The 13,146-nt window shown below is 33.5% G+C and overlaps 1 protein-coding gene across 2 annotated transcripts in view; it reads left to right on the top strand.

Annotated features, from left to right (window-relative positions):
* Positions 1–12,134, top strand: part of LOC142979497 (potassium voltage-gated channel protein Shaw-like) — a 277,268-nt gene extending 265,134 nt beyond the window's left edge. For both annotated transcript variants that reach the window (XM_076124428.1, XM_076124427.1), the window contains 3 exons: positions 7,364–7,514; positions 7,931–8,038; positions 8,477–12,134. In XM_076124428.1, the coding sequence (XP_075980543.1) occupies positions 7,364–7,514; positions 7,931–8,038; positions 8,477–8,958 (741 nt within the window). In that variant the 3' untranslated portion in view covers positions 8,959–12,134. The remainder of the gene's footprint in view (positions 1–7,363; positions 7,515–7,930; positions 8,039–8,476) is intronic.
* The last annotated feature ends 1,012 nt before the right edge of the window (positions 12,135–13,146 follow it).

Genomic DNA, 13,146 nt, shown 5'->3' with positions numbered 1-13,146 from the left:
GCAGGCAGACTGTTTAAAATGCTACTAAAGACTACTAGGCATTATTGATTACTACGTAGATACATCTATTTAAAGATTGGCCACTAGAATAAGTAGGTACAATATAAATATTCTTGTTGCTTGCTTTCTTGTGACAAACGTGAAGTTAGAAGTAGTACAGTATGTAGTTGAACCAAACCAAAACCTTTTGTACCGAAAACCTCATGACACTCACCAACCGTTTAATCAACAAAAGAAGAAGATTAATTCGCCAAAATGTAATGTCATTGTAACTGAACGCTTCATCAAACTTTGTAACCCTTTTAATTTATTTATAGTTTCATTACCTGTCAAAACTGTGACGTCATTGTTTGAGCTCAGCCTAGTAAATAATTACTTTATAAAATATATTCATCAATCATCTCTTCAAAGTAAAATTACTTGGAGAAAAGTTTAGTTTAGCGCTGGGAGTTTAAATGTTTCAGTTTAGTAACTGAAAATATTTTTCTGTTGAGAATTTAGTGTTTTTTATGACTTTGAATTAATTAATATTAATTTAGTTTTTTGAAAATACCTACTATTTTTTAAGGTAGAAACGGAAGGTAGAAGGAAAGGCAGAAATGTATTAAAGGCCAGGTTCACTTTTCATTATTTTCGTTCCAAGTAAACATATAACAGTAACATGTTCAGTATTGCGTGCCCCGGGAATTGAACCTGAAACTTCGTGATCTGCACTCACATTAAAACAAGCATAACAGATTGTCCTCCAGATCCATAATAATATTGCTCATTGTATGATTTTTTTCTTGAATTTTTATACTTTAAAATTAATAGTTAGTGAGATATTTATTTACTTATCTTAAGAAAGCTTACAGACTAATAACAAAATATATTACTAGATAATTTTCCATATTGCTAAAGACAAGCTTCCACAAATGTTAATCGAAATCATAAAGTAGGTATTAATCACCTTTTTACATTATTCCCTGCTAACACATAACAATATTAACTATTATTTCCATCTAGGAATTACTGCAAGAAATAATTTCCAAGAACTTGAACTCCGACATTTCCATAAGTTTCCCATTAAGTCAAACCCTACTGCAACTCTTGAACGCATTCAATCAGAACGTATTAACCTTCAACCTTGTGCAAGTTCTCTTAACACTTATTAAGAACTGACTGGCGACTTTTTGTTGCCAACATGTTGATCGCGTACAAAAAAGTAAGTCTAGTTTATAACTTTTGGTACCATACAGTGTTTGATAAAGAAGACACTTAAAAAAAGCACTTAATTTTATTAAAGTTATTGTCTTTTGTTGTTTGGTGTGCCTTAGTATTCATTTTAAAATTCTACCTTAGTTAATTAATTAATTATGCAACATCTTTCAACTATCGGTCAAAAAGAGTAGTATCTATAGTACAATTGTTATTGAATCTGTCGATAAAGGGAATTTAAAAAAAATTAAATCACTTAAAGTTAAGTTAGGGAAGTAAATTTTTAACTTCCTTATTTATATTCCTAAGTTAGTTTTATTTTTCTTTTACATATTATATATGTTTTTGTTTTGTATGTATTTTATAAAATATTTATAATACATAATATAAATTTATGCAGTAAAATAGCAGCGACAGTTGCATTCTACACCACAAATAGTTGCTCGTCTATTCAGTCAGTTACCACGTGCGAATGACGCGTGATACTCAAGGATATCACTCAATTATAAACTAATCGAGCGTTTGCGTCAAGGCAAATCTGCGTAATAGATTGCTGTTATTGATCATGCATAATATTAACGCTTTTAATATGGGGTTAATTAAGTTATTTATACACAAGGGACTAATCATAGAATAAACCTCGACTATGGGACGCCTGAAAATATAGTATCTTTAAAATCCAGGTGCTGAAAATATAAATATGAGGTGTAATTTAACATCTAAAACATGGTTTATCCCAATTGTTTTATACCAGTGACTAGATATAATAGTACTGGTGGTGTCCATAGCCTTTAAAAAAAAAACAGCACAATTAGAAGGCGATGATATTGAGATATAGTAGTAATGTCTTTCAAACAGCTCATTCACTCAAACATTTTAACGCAATAAGCATTTGGAAGACTAGCAACTTTCATAAACTTTAGCAGCAATGACAACTAAGCATGTTCCGCAAAATATTTATTGACAAAAACTAATAATGTCTTTATTTATATGCTAATAAAATTGTATCTCACGGTAATATGGCATTTACAATCTGTTTATATATTATCAGTAAGTTAATCTGACACTGTATCTATAAGATAACTTACTCAAGTCATTAACCAACCCAAGTTATAAGCCAGTTGTTTCCAAACATCTTACAACTGCAGCATCTAATATAGGATAACTAGTACTGCAGAACATGCATTGTTTAAGTTTAAGACTAACTTGCTACGTACAGTAAGTTGGCGTTACATAGTTCATACATGCAACTGGATGTTTGACTAGCTAAAGGGGTGAAGCCAAACCTTTAGTAGCAGATATTTTGGCTATAGAGCAGTGAAATTGCAGTCCGAATTGCTAGAGTTTACCGAAATTAAGCATATTTTATCTTAATTTTACTTGACGTTCTGGCCACTTGTCCCGCGACTCACATTTCGTATATAGAGTAATAAAAAATATATACCTTACTTACATTTTGCGGTACTGTTAGGTATAATTCAATTTAGGCAACCAAAATCATACCCAAGACAGTGCACAATGGCAGCAAAGAAACATTTTATAAAGTTTTTAATTATTGTTTTTAAGAATAAAGATTTGAAATATTTCAGTTCATAGTGACAAAGAAATTTATTTATCTTTTACTTTCTTTTCTTCTTTGCTTCTTCTTCGCTATGACTGTGATCTTTATTTTAAATTATTTTTCTTAATTTTTAACTGACACAATATTTTAAACAGTTCAGCGTAACAATGAGACAGCACCCTTAGATAATACTGCAAACTCAGTTCAAATGCAAGTATAATATTCTAGTAATATTTCAAGTTGATCTTAGGTTACAATTTCTAAGTTCAGAAGATAATTTCTAGATAGTGTATTGGAATATTCACCGTTTACTAATCTTGGTTCGTGTATCTAGTGTCAAAGTTGTTCAAGACTGCATTAGAGTCTGTTGTTTGGAAATAGCTTGAATCAATACGCTTTGAGTACATCTATTACTTTAAAGTGTGTTTCCTGAAACCGCTTGAAAATGTTATTAGTGATGAAATATTTTATTTCACTTATTTTAAAAACAAACGCGCGTAATGCGCACGAATTGTTCCGCTCCTAAAAACAAAATAAACAAGTTTATTGTATGGGGCCGATGCTTAATTTATTTTTTAAATTTTCTGTAGGTATGTGTTATTATAGCGGCAACAAAAATACATAAATTTCAGCTTCTTAGCTTTTACAGTTTATGAGATATAGCCTGGTGATAGACGGATAGATAGACAGCGGAGGCTTAGTAATAAGGTTCCGTTTTTACACGTTGGGTACGGAACCCTAAAAATTATCAAGTTCTTCTTACCAGTTTCTGGTACTAACTCTTGATCCTACTTTCAAGAAATTTTCAACATCAAAATAAAAATCAAAATGAAATCATATGTATATTCATTTAGGTATTTGACCTTTTTTTTTTTTTTTTTTTTTTACTTGGTTAATGCATGAAATTGCATCCCCAACGCCCGGGGGAGCGCTGGGGTATGTGGGGCTCTCCGAACCAGAAGGGCAAGGCCTACCCACTAAACCACCAAGGTGTTGCCTCCTCGCCGCTTAGTGCCGAGGCCACGGGAACGCCTTTAGGCACACATCCGCGGCCCCGACGCGGCCGTCCACAATGTGGACCCGTCCACAATGTGGACCCGTCCACAATGTGGACCCGTCCACAATGTGGACCCGTCCACAGTGTGGGACGACACCCCAACACACGGGTGCCGTCCCCCCACATGCCCCCTAGTGCAGTGGCCAGAAAACTCCCCCGAGTTCGCCAGCCAGGGGGCCTTCGGAAGCCGGGACAGGCCACGCGCAGATGCGCAGCTTGTCCCGGCCACCGGCGGCGGAAAGGTGTGTAGGCCGCCGCCACCTCCTCGTCGACCAACGAGCCCGAGAGTGATAGTCTGCCCACTCCCAGGCCCTGCGGTCCCACCACCAGCCGCCATGGGTTAAGAGCCGGGTCCGACCGCCCGACCCCCGACTCCCCACGGCAGCCCCACCATTGCCGCATCACGCGGTGCGGCCCCGCCCAGTCGCGGAGGATAGGGTGCCCAGCAACGACACACTAGAACACCTCTTCCTCCGCGACTAGCCCCTCCAAAACCAGCCGGACCTACGTCGCCTCGGCCCAGCCGGCCGGCCGCTTTGGTCCCCCGGGTTAGTGCGGTACCGCCCAGACAGGGAAGCGGCCTCTCCAATGGGTCTCTCTTCGCTTCACCGCGGCCGAAGTGCGCCCTCACCTCTAGGCTCGCGGCTACTAAGCCCCCCCACCACAGCAAGGTGGAGACCCGTCGGGGGAGTAGGTATTTGACCTGACAATTATGATAGTCAATGATACAGAGAGTGAATTTACCGCCAGTTCGGAAGGTAGGGCCAATGAGAAGAGCTGGCAAAAAACCCCTGGCCACTCTTTTTAATCATAAAATGGTTTTAACGATATTTATGATTGGTATAAATCATTGATGACGTAAGGAGCTACAACAAACACTACCGAACACACTTTGGTTATAACATAAATTAAATCAATATTATTATATTAAGATACTAATATCAATGCAATCGCACCTCATAAGTTTACAACTGCGCATTGCGTTACATTTACCACATAACTTTACAATCGAGATCTGTATCACTAACGATCTGTTGACTGCAGTATTGCCTCCCGTCAATACGTCATTGTTTGTTCGTAACCATTGTGACTATTCTCAATGCAATTATCGCACGCCACACGACTGTCGTTAGAGGTGGTTACAATATAGATGAAGATAGGAATGCTATTTGTTATTGCATAGCAGAATTTCTATTGCACTTTTTAATAAATTTTAGCTTGCAAGTCTTGGGATTTAGTTTGTTTTTGCGTCACGATTGCGACATGCATACAATTATGTAAAAATGTATTAGGTACTTGCTCTACTGTATAAACAGTCTTGACGAACTTTGAAAGCTAAGATTTTTTTTAAACCTATTTGAATACACGAAACTATTTTAAGGATTGAGATTAGTTTTTGATTTGGACTATGTAGACTGTGCTTCATTTTTAATGTATATGAATAAAAAATATTTCGGTCGACCTTTTAATTAGCGGAAGTTAAAAAGTATAAAACAGTACTATGTATTGTAAAGATCGACTACAATTTGTCTTAATAACCCTCTTTTCTCTTGTAATAGTAAGTCAAAGTAAAAGTATAATTGCATAAACTTTTAACAAGTATTAGAAATCATTATATTAATATTAATCTACAACCGTTGTGGAAAAGCTGTTTTTCGTTCGAAGAAACGGCCAAACCTACTCTTTTTATTTTTTTAATATTTTTATTACGAACAAAGAAGACACCTTCACTATTCGACAAGATTGAGCTAAAAATACCAAATATTTTCTAGCTAAAAAGCACTGAATAAATAATTCTTCCATACAATCTCGTCGAACATTCTCGAAAAATAGTTCTATCAGATACAAATAACTTGTTTACCTGGATTATGTAGAATGTATTATGACAAGTAAACAGGACAATTACTTATACCAATCATATTAAAAGACATGTCTTCATGAATTGCAATACAATTGCATTTATTAACATTGGAATTGTTTTTCGTTGTGTTGGTAGAAGATTTATTTATTTGTTTGTTAGAGTATTGTAGAGCAACAGAAAGTAGGTTTTGTATAACATTTGCGATAGTTTTCAGGAGAAAATATAATAGCTTTTACAAATATCTAGTCAAGTAATAGCAATAAAAAAATCTATGCTTTCATATTATAATAAAGATCTGTTTGTATTGCAGGCTAACCTATATACCTACCAAAATTCTAGGCGAACGAAATTCTAGCTAGCTGGTTTAGACGTATTTAATTTTTTTTACAATTCTAGGAATTTGATTTAAGAAATTTTAAAATATTCTTTTCAAAGCAATATTTTCCATCAACATCGACCAGTATGACTAAAAGCCAAATTTTAAATATAATATCCGAAAGTAATTTCAGTCACCTGAAAACATTGAAGACCGGCCTTACCCTTCTTGACAACAAAGGCAAAACCCAATTTTCAATATCTTCCCCTTTTGTAACCATCTTCTTTGTGAAGGAAATACATCAAAATTTGATACTAAAATCCTTACACGATACTCGATATTATGTTGAGTGATTGATGTTCATGTAAGCACTTATTGAATAAATTTCATAAAAATCTCATATGTTACTTTGGAGCGTTGATGCGTGGTGCAGATAAAATTTGATGTACTTGTAACATTTACGCAAGTACGATCTTTTAGGATAGCGACATCTTTTGAAAAGATGTTGGTACATGTACTTTGGTGGTTAGAAACAAGAGAACGTATAGAAAACACAAAAAGCAGAAGAATTGAGGACATTAATATTTAAGCTCCCAATGTAAAGACTTCGACAACATTTTATGAAATATTTATTTAAAACAGCTGAAATAAAGTTCAAATTTTTTTGTTTTGTCAAAACAATGTTGAAGTACTGTTATATTGAAAACACAATCTTTCAACTATTAAATACTAGCTGACCCGCGCAACTTCGCTTGCGTCACATAAGAGAGAATGGGTCAGAATTTTCCATGTTTTTGTAACACTTTTTACTGTTAGGTACTCTGCTCCTATTGGTCGTAGCGTGATGATATAAAATATGCTTTTTTTTTCACGAAAAATATTCTCAATATTATTTATATCTCTTAGTACAACGAAGTCGCGCTAAGGCATATCCGCCATTAAAACAGTTGCCATGACAACGGAATTTTGTTAATTCAATGTCATTATAATATTGATATTTCGCGACTTCGTAGAATTTTCTGAATTGTCCCGGGAAATGCGTCATTTTCCCGGGGTAAAAAGTAGCCTATGTCCTTTCTCGGGTATCAAAATATCTCCATGCCAAATTACATGCAAATTGGTTCAGTAGTTTAGACGTGATTGAGTAGCAGACAGACAGACAGACAGACAGACAGACAGACAGACAGACAGACAGACAGACAGACAGAGTTACTTTCGCATTTATAATATTAGTATGGATAATGTTTTATTTTAAAATCTTTACTTGTAACCGTCTTAAAAAATATATACTCATTTTTGTATTAAAATATAATTATTTTACCATTACTATGTATCAATGTATTAACTTTAATTTAACGCCATCTATTACAGGCTCGTTCAAAACTCCCCAAGAAGCGACGCCGAGTGCTACCCGTGGAGCAGCCTAGGAGAAAACGCGACGCCAGCGCCTCCAACCGACGCGTGAATGCCGTGAAACATCCTGTCGTTCTGAAGGATTTGTCGCCAGGGGGCAATAAGTTTGGTGAGTTGAGGGTTGATTTAGTATTGTTTAGTAGTTGATAGATGGCGCTGGTTAGTGCGGTAAAACTGCTCTCTGTTTTGCTTTAGTTTAGTAAAATTAATTTTACCGAATATTGAGGTTTTTTTATAATGGGGATGATCTGGTTGGGAATTTTTAATCATTAGCATTTGTATTGTTCATTTTGCTACTTTTTTAAATTACCGAATAATGATGTTTTTAATTTATCGAATCTCCCACTAATTTAAAGTGTACATGTATATTTTTTTTCAACTTTTTTATTCTCCAAACCATTTATTTCTTACTTAGCTTTTGAAAACTTCCAGATGGCTTTGAGTACTTCCATTTTCTATACAATAGAAGAACTTCTAAAAAACAAAGCACAATTTTGAATTAACCAACCAATTGTGACATTTCAGGTGTGAACGGCATGAATATGATCAGCCTAGCCCTTCAGGGTCCGACTACAAACCTACTCCGACCACCGACCACCACCACCCAGCCGCTCCAAGCAAGAGCCCCCATAGGTAAATCCCGGTCCAGATCTATGAGGCTCTTTTACCCTTAGAAACTATACTTTACCCCTTTTTAGGACAATTTGCATATAACCTGTCAGTTTTGAATCGCATGAAAATACCAAATACCCAAGTAGAATTGCTCTTAATAGTCGTAAAGAAAACTTACGATATTCTTAACAGAAAGAGTATCTGAATATGTTAAAACTAATTTAATATTTCATACTAACAAAACATTGGTTCCGATAAAATGTAAAAGACAAAAAATTGGAGCAATGATGGACCAATGTATTTTGTGATCAAGACAAACAGAACAGATTAGTTGTAGATATTAGATTAGATGTCAATATAGGTTTGAGTAATGTCAATCGTAGTCTTAAATCATCTAAGCTCATTAGGTAGGGTATTTTAAGAGTTAGAGATTAGTCACCACAAATTATCTCTTTCCAGTCGAGAGTCCAGTAATCAACATGCAGTCCGGAGCGATATCGCTAGCGTCTCTGCAACCACCTCTATTGACCGCCCCACCCCTGCAACCAAGGCCTGCAACCACCGGTTCCTTAGACCTGATGCTGCCGTTGCAACCAAAGCTGCTGCCCGGTTACAACCTGCAATCGTCGTTCCTATCCAGCACCCTTTCGACAGTCAGACCACCAGACATCGACAAGAAAGATGACATCTTCAAACCAAGAGTTGAAGTCATCGTAGAGAAAAGAGAATCAGAAGACAGTGATCCTTTAGAAGAATCAATCAAGACCGATGTGAACGGTTACAGTGAATCTAGCAATCACAATATATCTGAAATAGTAGATAATGACAATGATAATGATAATGTGATCAAAGACGAAATTAACTCGAATCTAATAGACAATAGTAGTACTGTGAATTCAAACGATGAAAGCCCGAGTAGTCCAAATAACAATTCTTATTAAATGTTGATTGTAAATGTTTCTAGCTGTGAAACCCCGATAGATAACGATGTCTCCCATTAGATTTTATGGATCTGTAATATATTGAAATCTCTTTTCTTAGATTTTTCTAGTCATTAATATATTTGTGTCAAATCGTTTAGGATAAGTCACTTGGATTTTTTTATTGTTATGGGAATGTAAAGGTGCTATGTGAATGCAGATGAGGCAAGCAATAGAGATATAAATGATATTCAAAGTTTAGATTATAATTTGTCACCAAAAATCCTACAGTAAAATAAATTAAATTAATAAAGTAAAATGTAATTTTAATAAAAATAATGTATGATACATTTTCAATCTTAAGATGACGTAAGAAGTAATTATTGTGTAATGACCAAAAAAATAATCAAATGTCTCCGTAATATAAGGCAAAGTGAAAAATATCTGCAGATTCTAAAATGCCAAAGTAAGCTATAATTTTTTGTCCAATTTAAAATAGCAAATGTTCTTTGAAGTCCTAACAATAATAATAAATGTTGATAGTCTAAAGCATAGTATAAAACATACATGTAAAAAGTAACCAAGCAGTCGCAAGTAGCGATTTTGATTTATTTGAAACAAATATTGACGGAGTAAATAGTAGATAACTACTTGCCAAATACAAGTGCTAAAATTCTATATGTAAGGTTAGTGATCTGCCAAAATCGAAGCCAAATAAAACCAAAATTCTAAACTTTTTAATAATTCTGCTATTTCCTTCGTCAATATTTTTAATGAACTATAGTCATTATCGACCAAAAGTATGTAGGCTATTCGCATCGTACGTGAATGAAGAAAAATTAGAACATTTTTGTATATTTTGTAAATTGAAAGACAAAACAGTGATTGTTATTGTACATAAATATAATTCAAAGGTTTATTATTTGCGACAAAAACTGTAAAAAACTTGCTCTTTAAATCGCTGTTGCTGAATTATTTTGCTTCGTTTTAAGCGAATTTTTGTAACACAGATATGATGATTGAATGAAATCAATTTTAGGGATAATTTCAATATCTAGTCTTCAATATAAAGAAATCAAGAATCTATGAAATTTATTTCATCATCATATTCTGTTTCAGCTGTTTTGTTTAACTTAACTGTTAGGTACATTATATTGCTGACTACCTTTTGAATGATGAATCTTTGAAACAAGGTCGTTGACTTCATCAATGATCACTGCAATTATATTCGGTAGTTATAACTACTAGTAATTTACTATATAAACTTTATAATCTAATAAAATTTTGACCATCCGAATCTCTACCAGGTGCTTTAAAATCTTCTTATAAAATATCGAAAGTGCCAACATCAAATTACGGAGAAACACCTCTCCAATTTATGTTTCAATTCTAGAGGCTGTAAAATTTTCTGGCATTACATTAATTTTCCTCTACATCGAGACTATATTTATAACCTATAAAACTATCCTATCCATAATCTTTAATGGTACTTATCACTTTGCTGTGATACTCTTTATTTCTAGGTCATATGTTTTTTATTACTGGTATATTATTATTTTCACACAGAAATTAAAGGATTCCTGTGTGTATCTTCAGATTTGATCAGAATAATCTAGTAAAAAGCATAATAAGTACTTGCTAGATTTTTTGTTTATTTTGTTGACGTCTTTACGTCATTTCTCGATTTCGAAGTTCCTACCGTAATTTTTATTTGGTACAAACTATGATTGTTTTAAGTAGTAGTACTAAATATGAAAATGTTTTCTTATATCATCGGTCAAAAGGTCGTAAGCAGTGTAATATATTCTAAAAAAAAGTATTAACAATTTGCCAAATTAAATTGCCAAAAAAATCCCTTCATCTCAGCTGTGCCAAACATTTGTAGATAGATACATAGTTGTAACATAGGATATAATTACTGATGGCTGTTCAAAGTTATACTAAAATGTGACTGGATGTGAAATATTAACATGTATGTCCGAAATTATATTGTCACTGTGAAGAATTCACCGTGAATCGTGTTGTTTTATTTGTTTTAGTTCTTTTGAAAGTAAGAACGAATAGAAGTATTAAATCGATGTTGGATGTTGTAGTTTATTGTCACCAAAGAGGAGTCGAAACTTTATAGTAAAAATAATTTTGAAACAGATATACTTAATGGAGATGAAAAAGCTACATTTACCAACGTATAGAAAAAGATTTGCTCTTATTGTGCCAAACAAGTAAAATATCAAAAATTAAATAGATAACAATTATGAAAAGAGCCAGAAACATACATATGTCAAACAAAGAAATTTACAATACATTGACTGAACTAACAATACGTAGTAGGTACTTAAACTATTTGGATGGATTGCGATAACGGTGATGTTTTTCGTTAAATGGTTGATTCTGCTACTAGAGAATAAATTACAATAAAAGCTTGTGATTGAAGAAATCTATAATTCTGGATCTATAAAATGGAAAACCTTGACTCCTTCTTTGTGACGGTTTTCAGATACTTATTTATTAATTTATACACAGTTCACGGTGAAATCGTATTGTATAAAATTCCCTTTAACATTGTTAGTATACTAAATATAATTTTAGATCTAGAATATTTTTCTAATGTTATCGTTTTTATTTGTTTTTGATGATCAGTTTTATTTTGGCAGAGAATATAATAAACAAATCATTAGAAAGGATAACATTGTATGTATAAAATATATTATCTAAATGTTTTATAAAAAAAATGGTTAATTTGTCAGTCAATTGTATTATAAAGTCGATTAAACTAAGTCAATAAAACTTGCTTTAATATATTCGAAATTTTTATTTCTACTACTTTTTTCATGACTCATTTCTAAGTAAAAAAATAGCATATTATGAAGAAATGTTCCACATCTGTTGGTACTAGAATAATATTAACACGAAATTGGAAACCTTTACCAATATACAAAAAGTTATTGAACAAAAATATTCTTTTGAATTTCTAAGGCATCTGTTTACGTTAACCTTCGTTGTGCTACGACGCTACGTCTCGTAGCAACGGGTCTACGAAAATCCGTAGCAGTCTCGTAGAGAATCATAGCAAAATATTTTTTAATAGTTGATATTTCTTGATTATATGCTCGAAGCGTTTGAAATGAGGCGTGAAGAACATATTGGTAGGTATAAAACATTATTTATTTATGTTATTTAAGTCAAAGTTGCCAAATTCAAACTGATCTATAATTTATTGTTTATTGTACTTTATATTTTGTTGTTTAAATAAACAAAAACAAGAAAACTGTGTGATTATTTATCCCTGTTCAATAACACACTTCGTTTTTTAGTAAAGTTGAATGTCAAGCTTGTGAAAAAGTGTTTGTTCAGGCCACAAGAAGACCTTTGCCTTGGCCAAACTACCTAACATAATTTGATCGACGCCACGGTTAACGTGCCTTCCAAAGTATAAAGACCAATTTATTACCATTAGATGACCACCTATCTATGGCATAGACTTGCCAAAGATTATTGAACTCAAAATATACTCTCCTGTAATTCCATAAAATATAAAGACTACCTTTATTGGAAACTACAATACATTTTCTTGGACAATACAATCAATAGAAGCTTATTTTTAAAAGGAAACAAAAGAATTTTCTCATAGAATTCTATTCACGTTGCTAATAAATAAATAAGTAAGGCTTCTAATACCTCAAACGAATTCTCTAAGGGATTGATAGGGAGGGTCAGTGACCTTTGTCAAGTGAGAAAATATCGGAAAACTTAAGCTTGGTATATATAGCTCGATCTCGTACTTGAATCGCGTTGTGAATTACAGCAACCATAAGTATGTTATATGTACTATTATATAATGTAATGTACTTAACATCACGCCTGTAATACCTGAAAGTGTACCACGTTTTTGAGTTATTCTTAGAAAATGAGAACAGACTTGTTAATGGTAAATAATAATGACAATATGCCTGACGCTCGTTACATGGAAAACTTTAATTTCACATTTGTGTATCAAAGACGTGATATTGTGTATATAATAATATTATGTAAGATATTAAGCACATTTTAACAAGAAAACGCATTTTATTGTGTAAGTAATAATTCCTAAATAGATAACGCTGTTGATCAGCAAATTTGTACGGGACCCGCATATTAGGGTTCAAAGTGTTACATAATTAAATAACTGACCGGGAGGCTCGAACGCCTCTAATCAATCTGTGGACCAAA

Source organism: Anticarsia gemmatalis, chromosome 16 (genome assembly GCF_050436995.1).
Source record: "Anticarsia gemmatalis isolate Benzon Research Colony breed Stoneville strain chromosome 16, ilAntGemm2 primary, whole genome shotgun sequence".
NCBI lineage: Eukaryota > Metazoa > Arthropoda > Insecta > Lepidoptera > Erebidae > Anticarsia > Anticarsia gemmatalis.
This window is presented reverse-complemented; position numbering and strand designations above follow the sequence as displayed.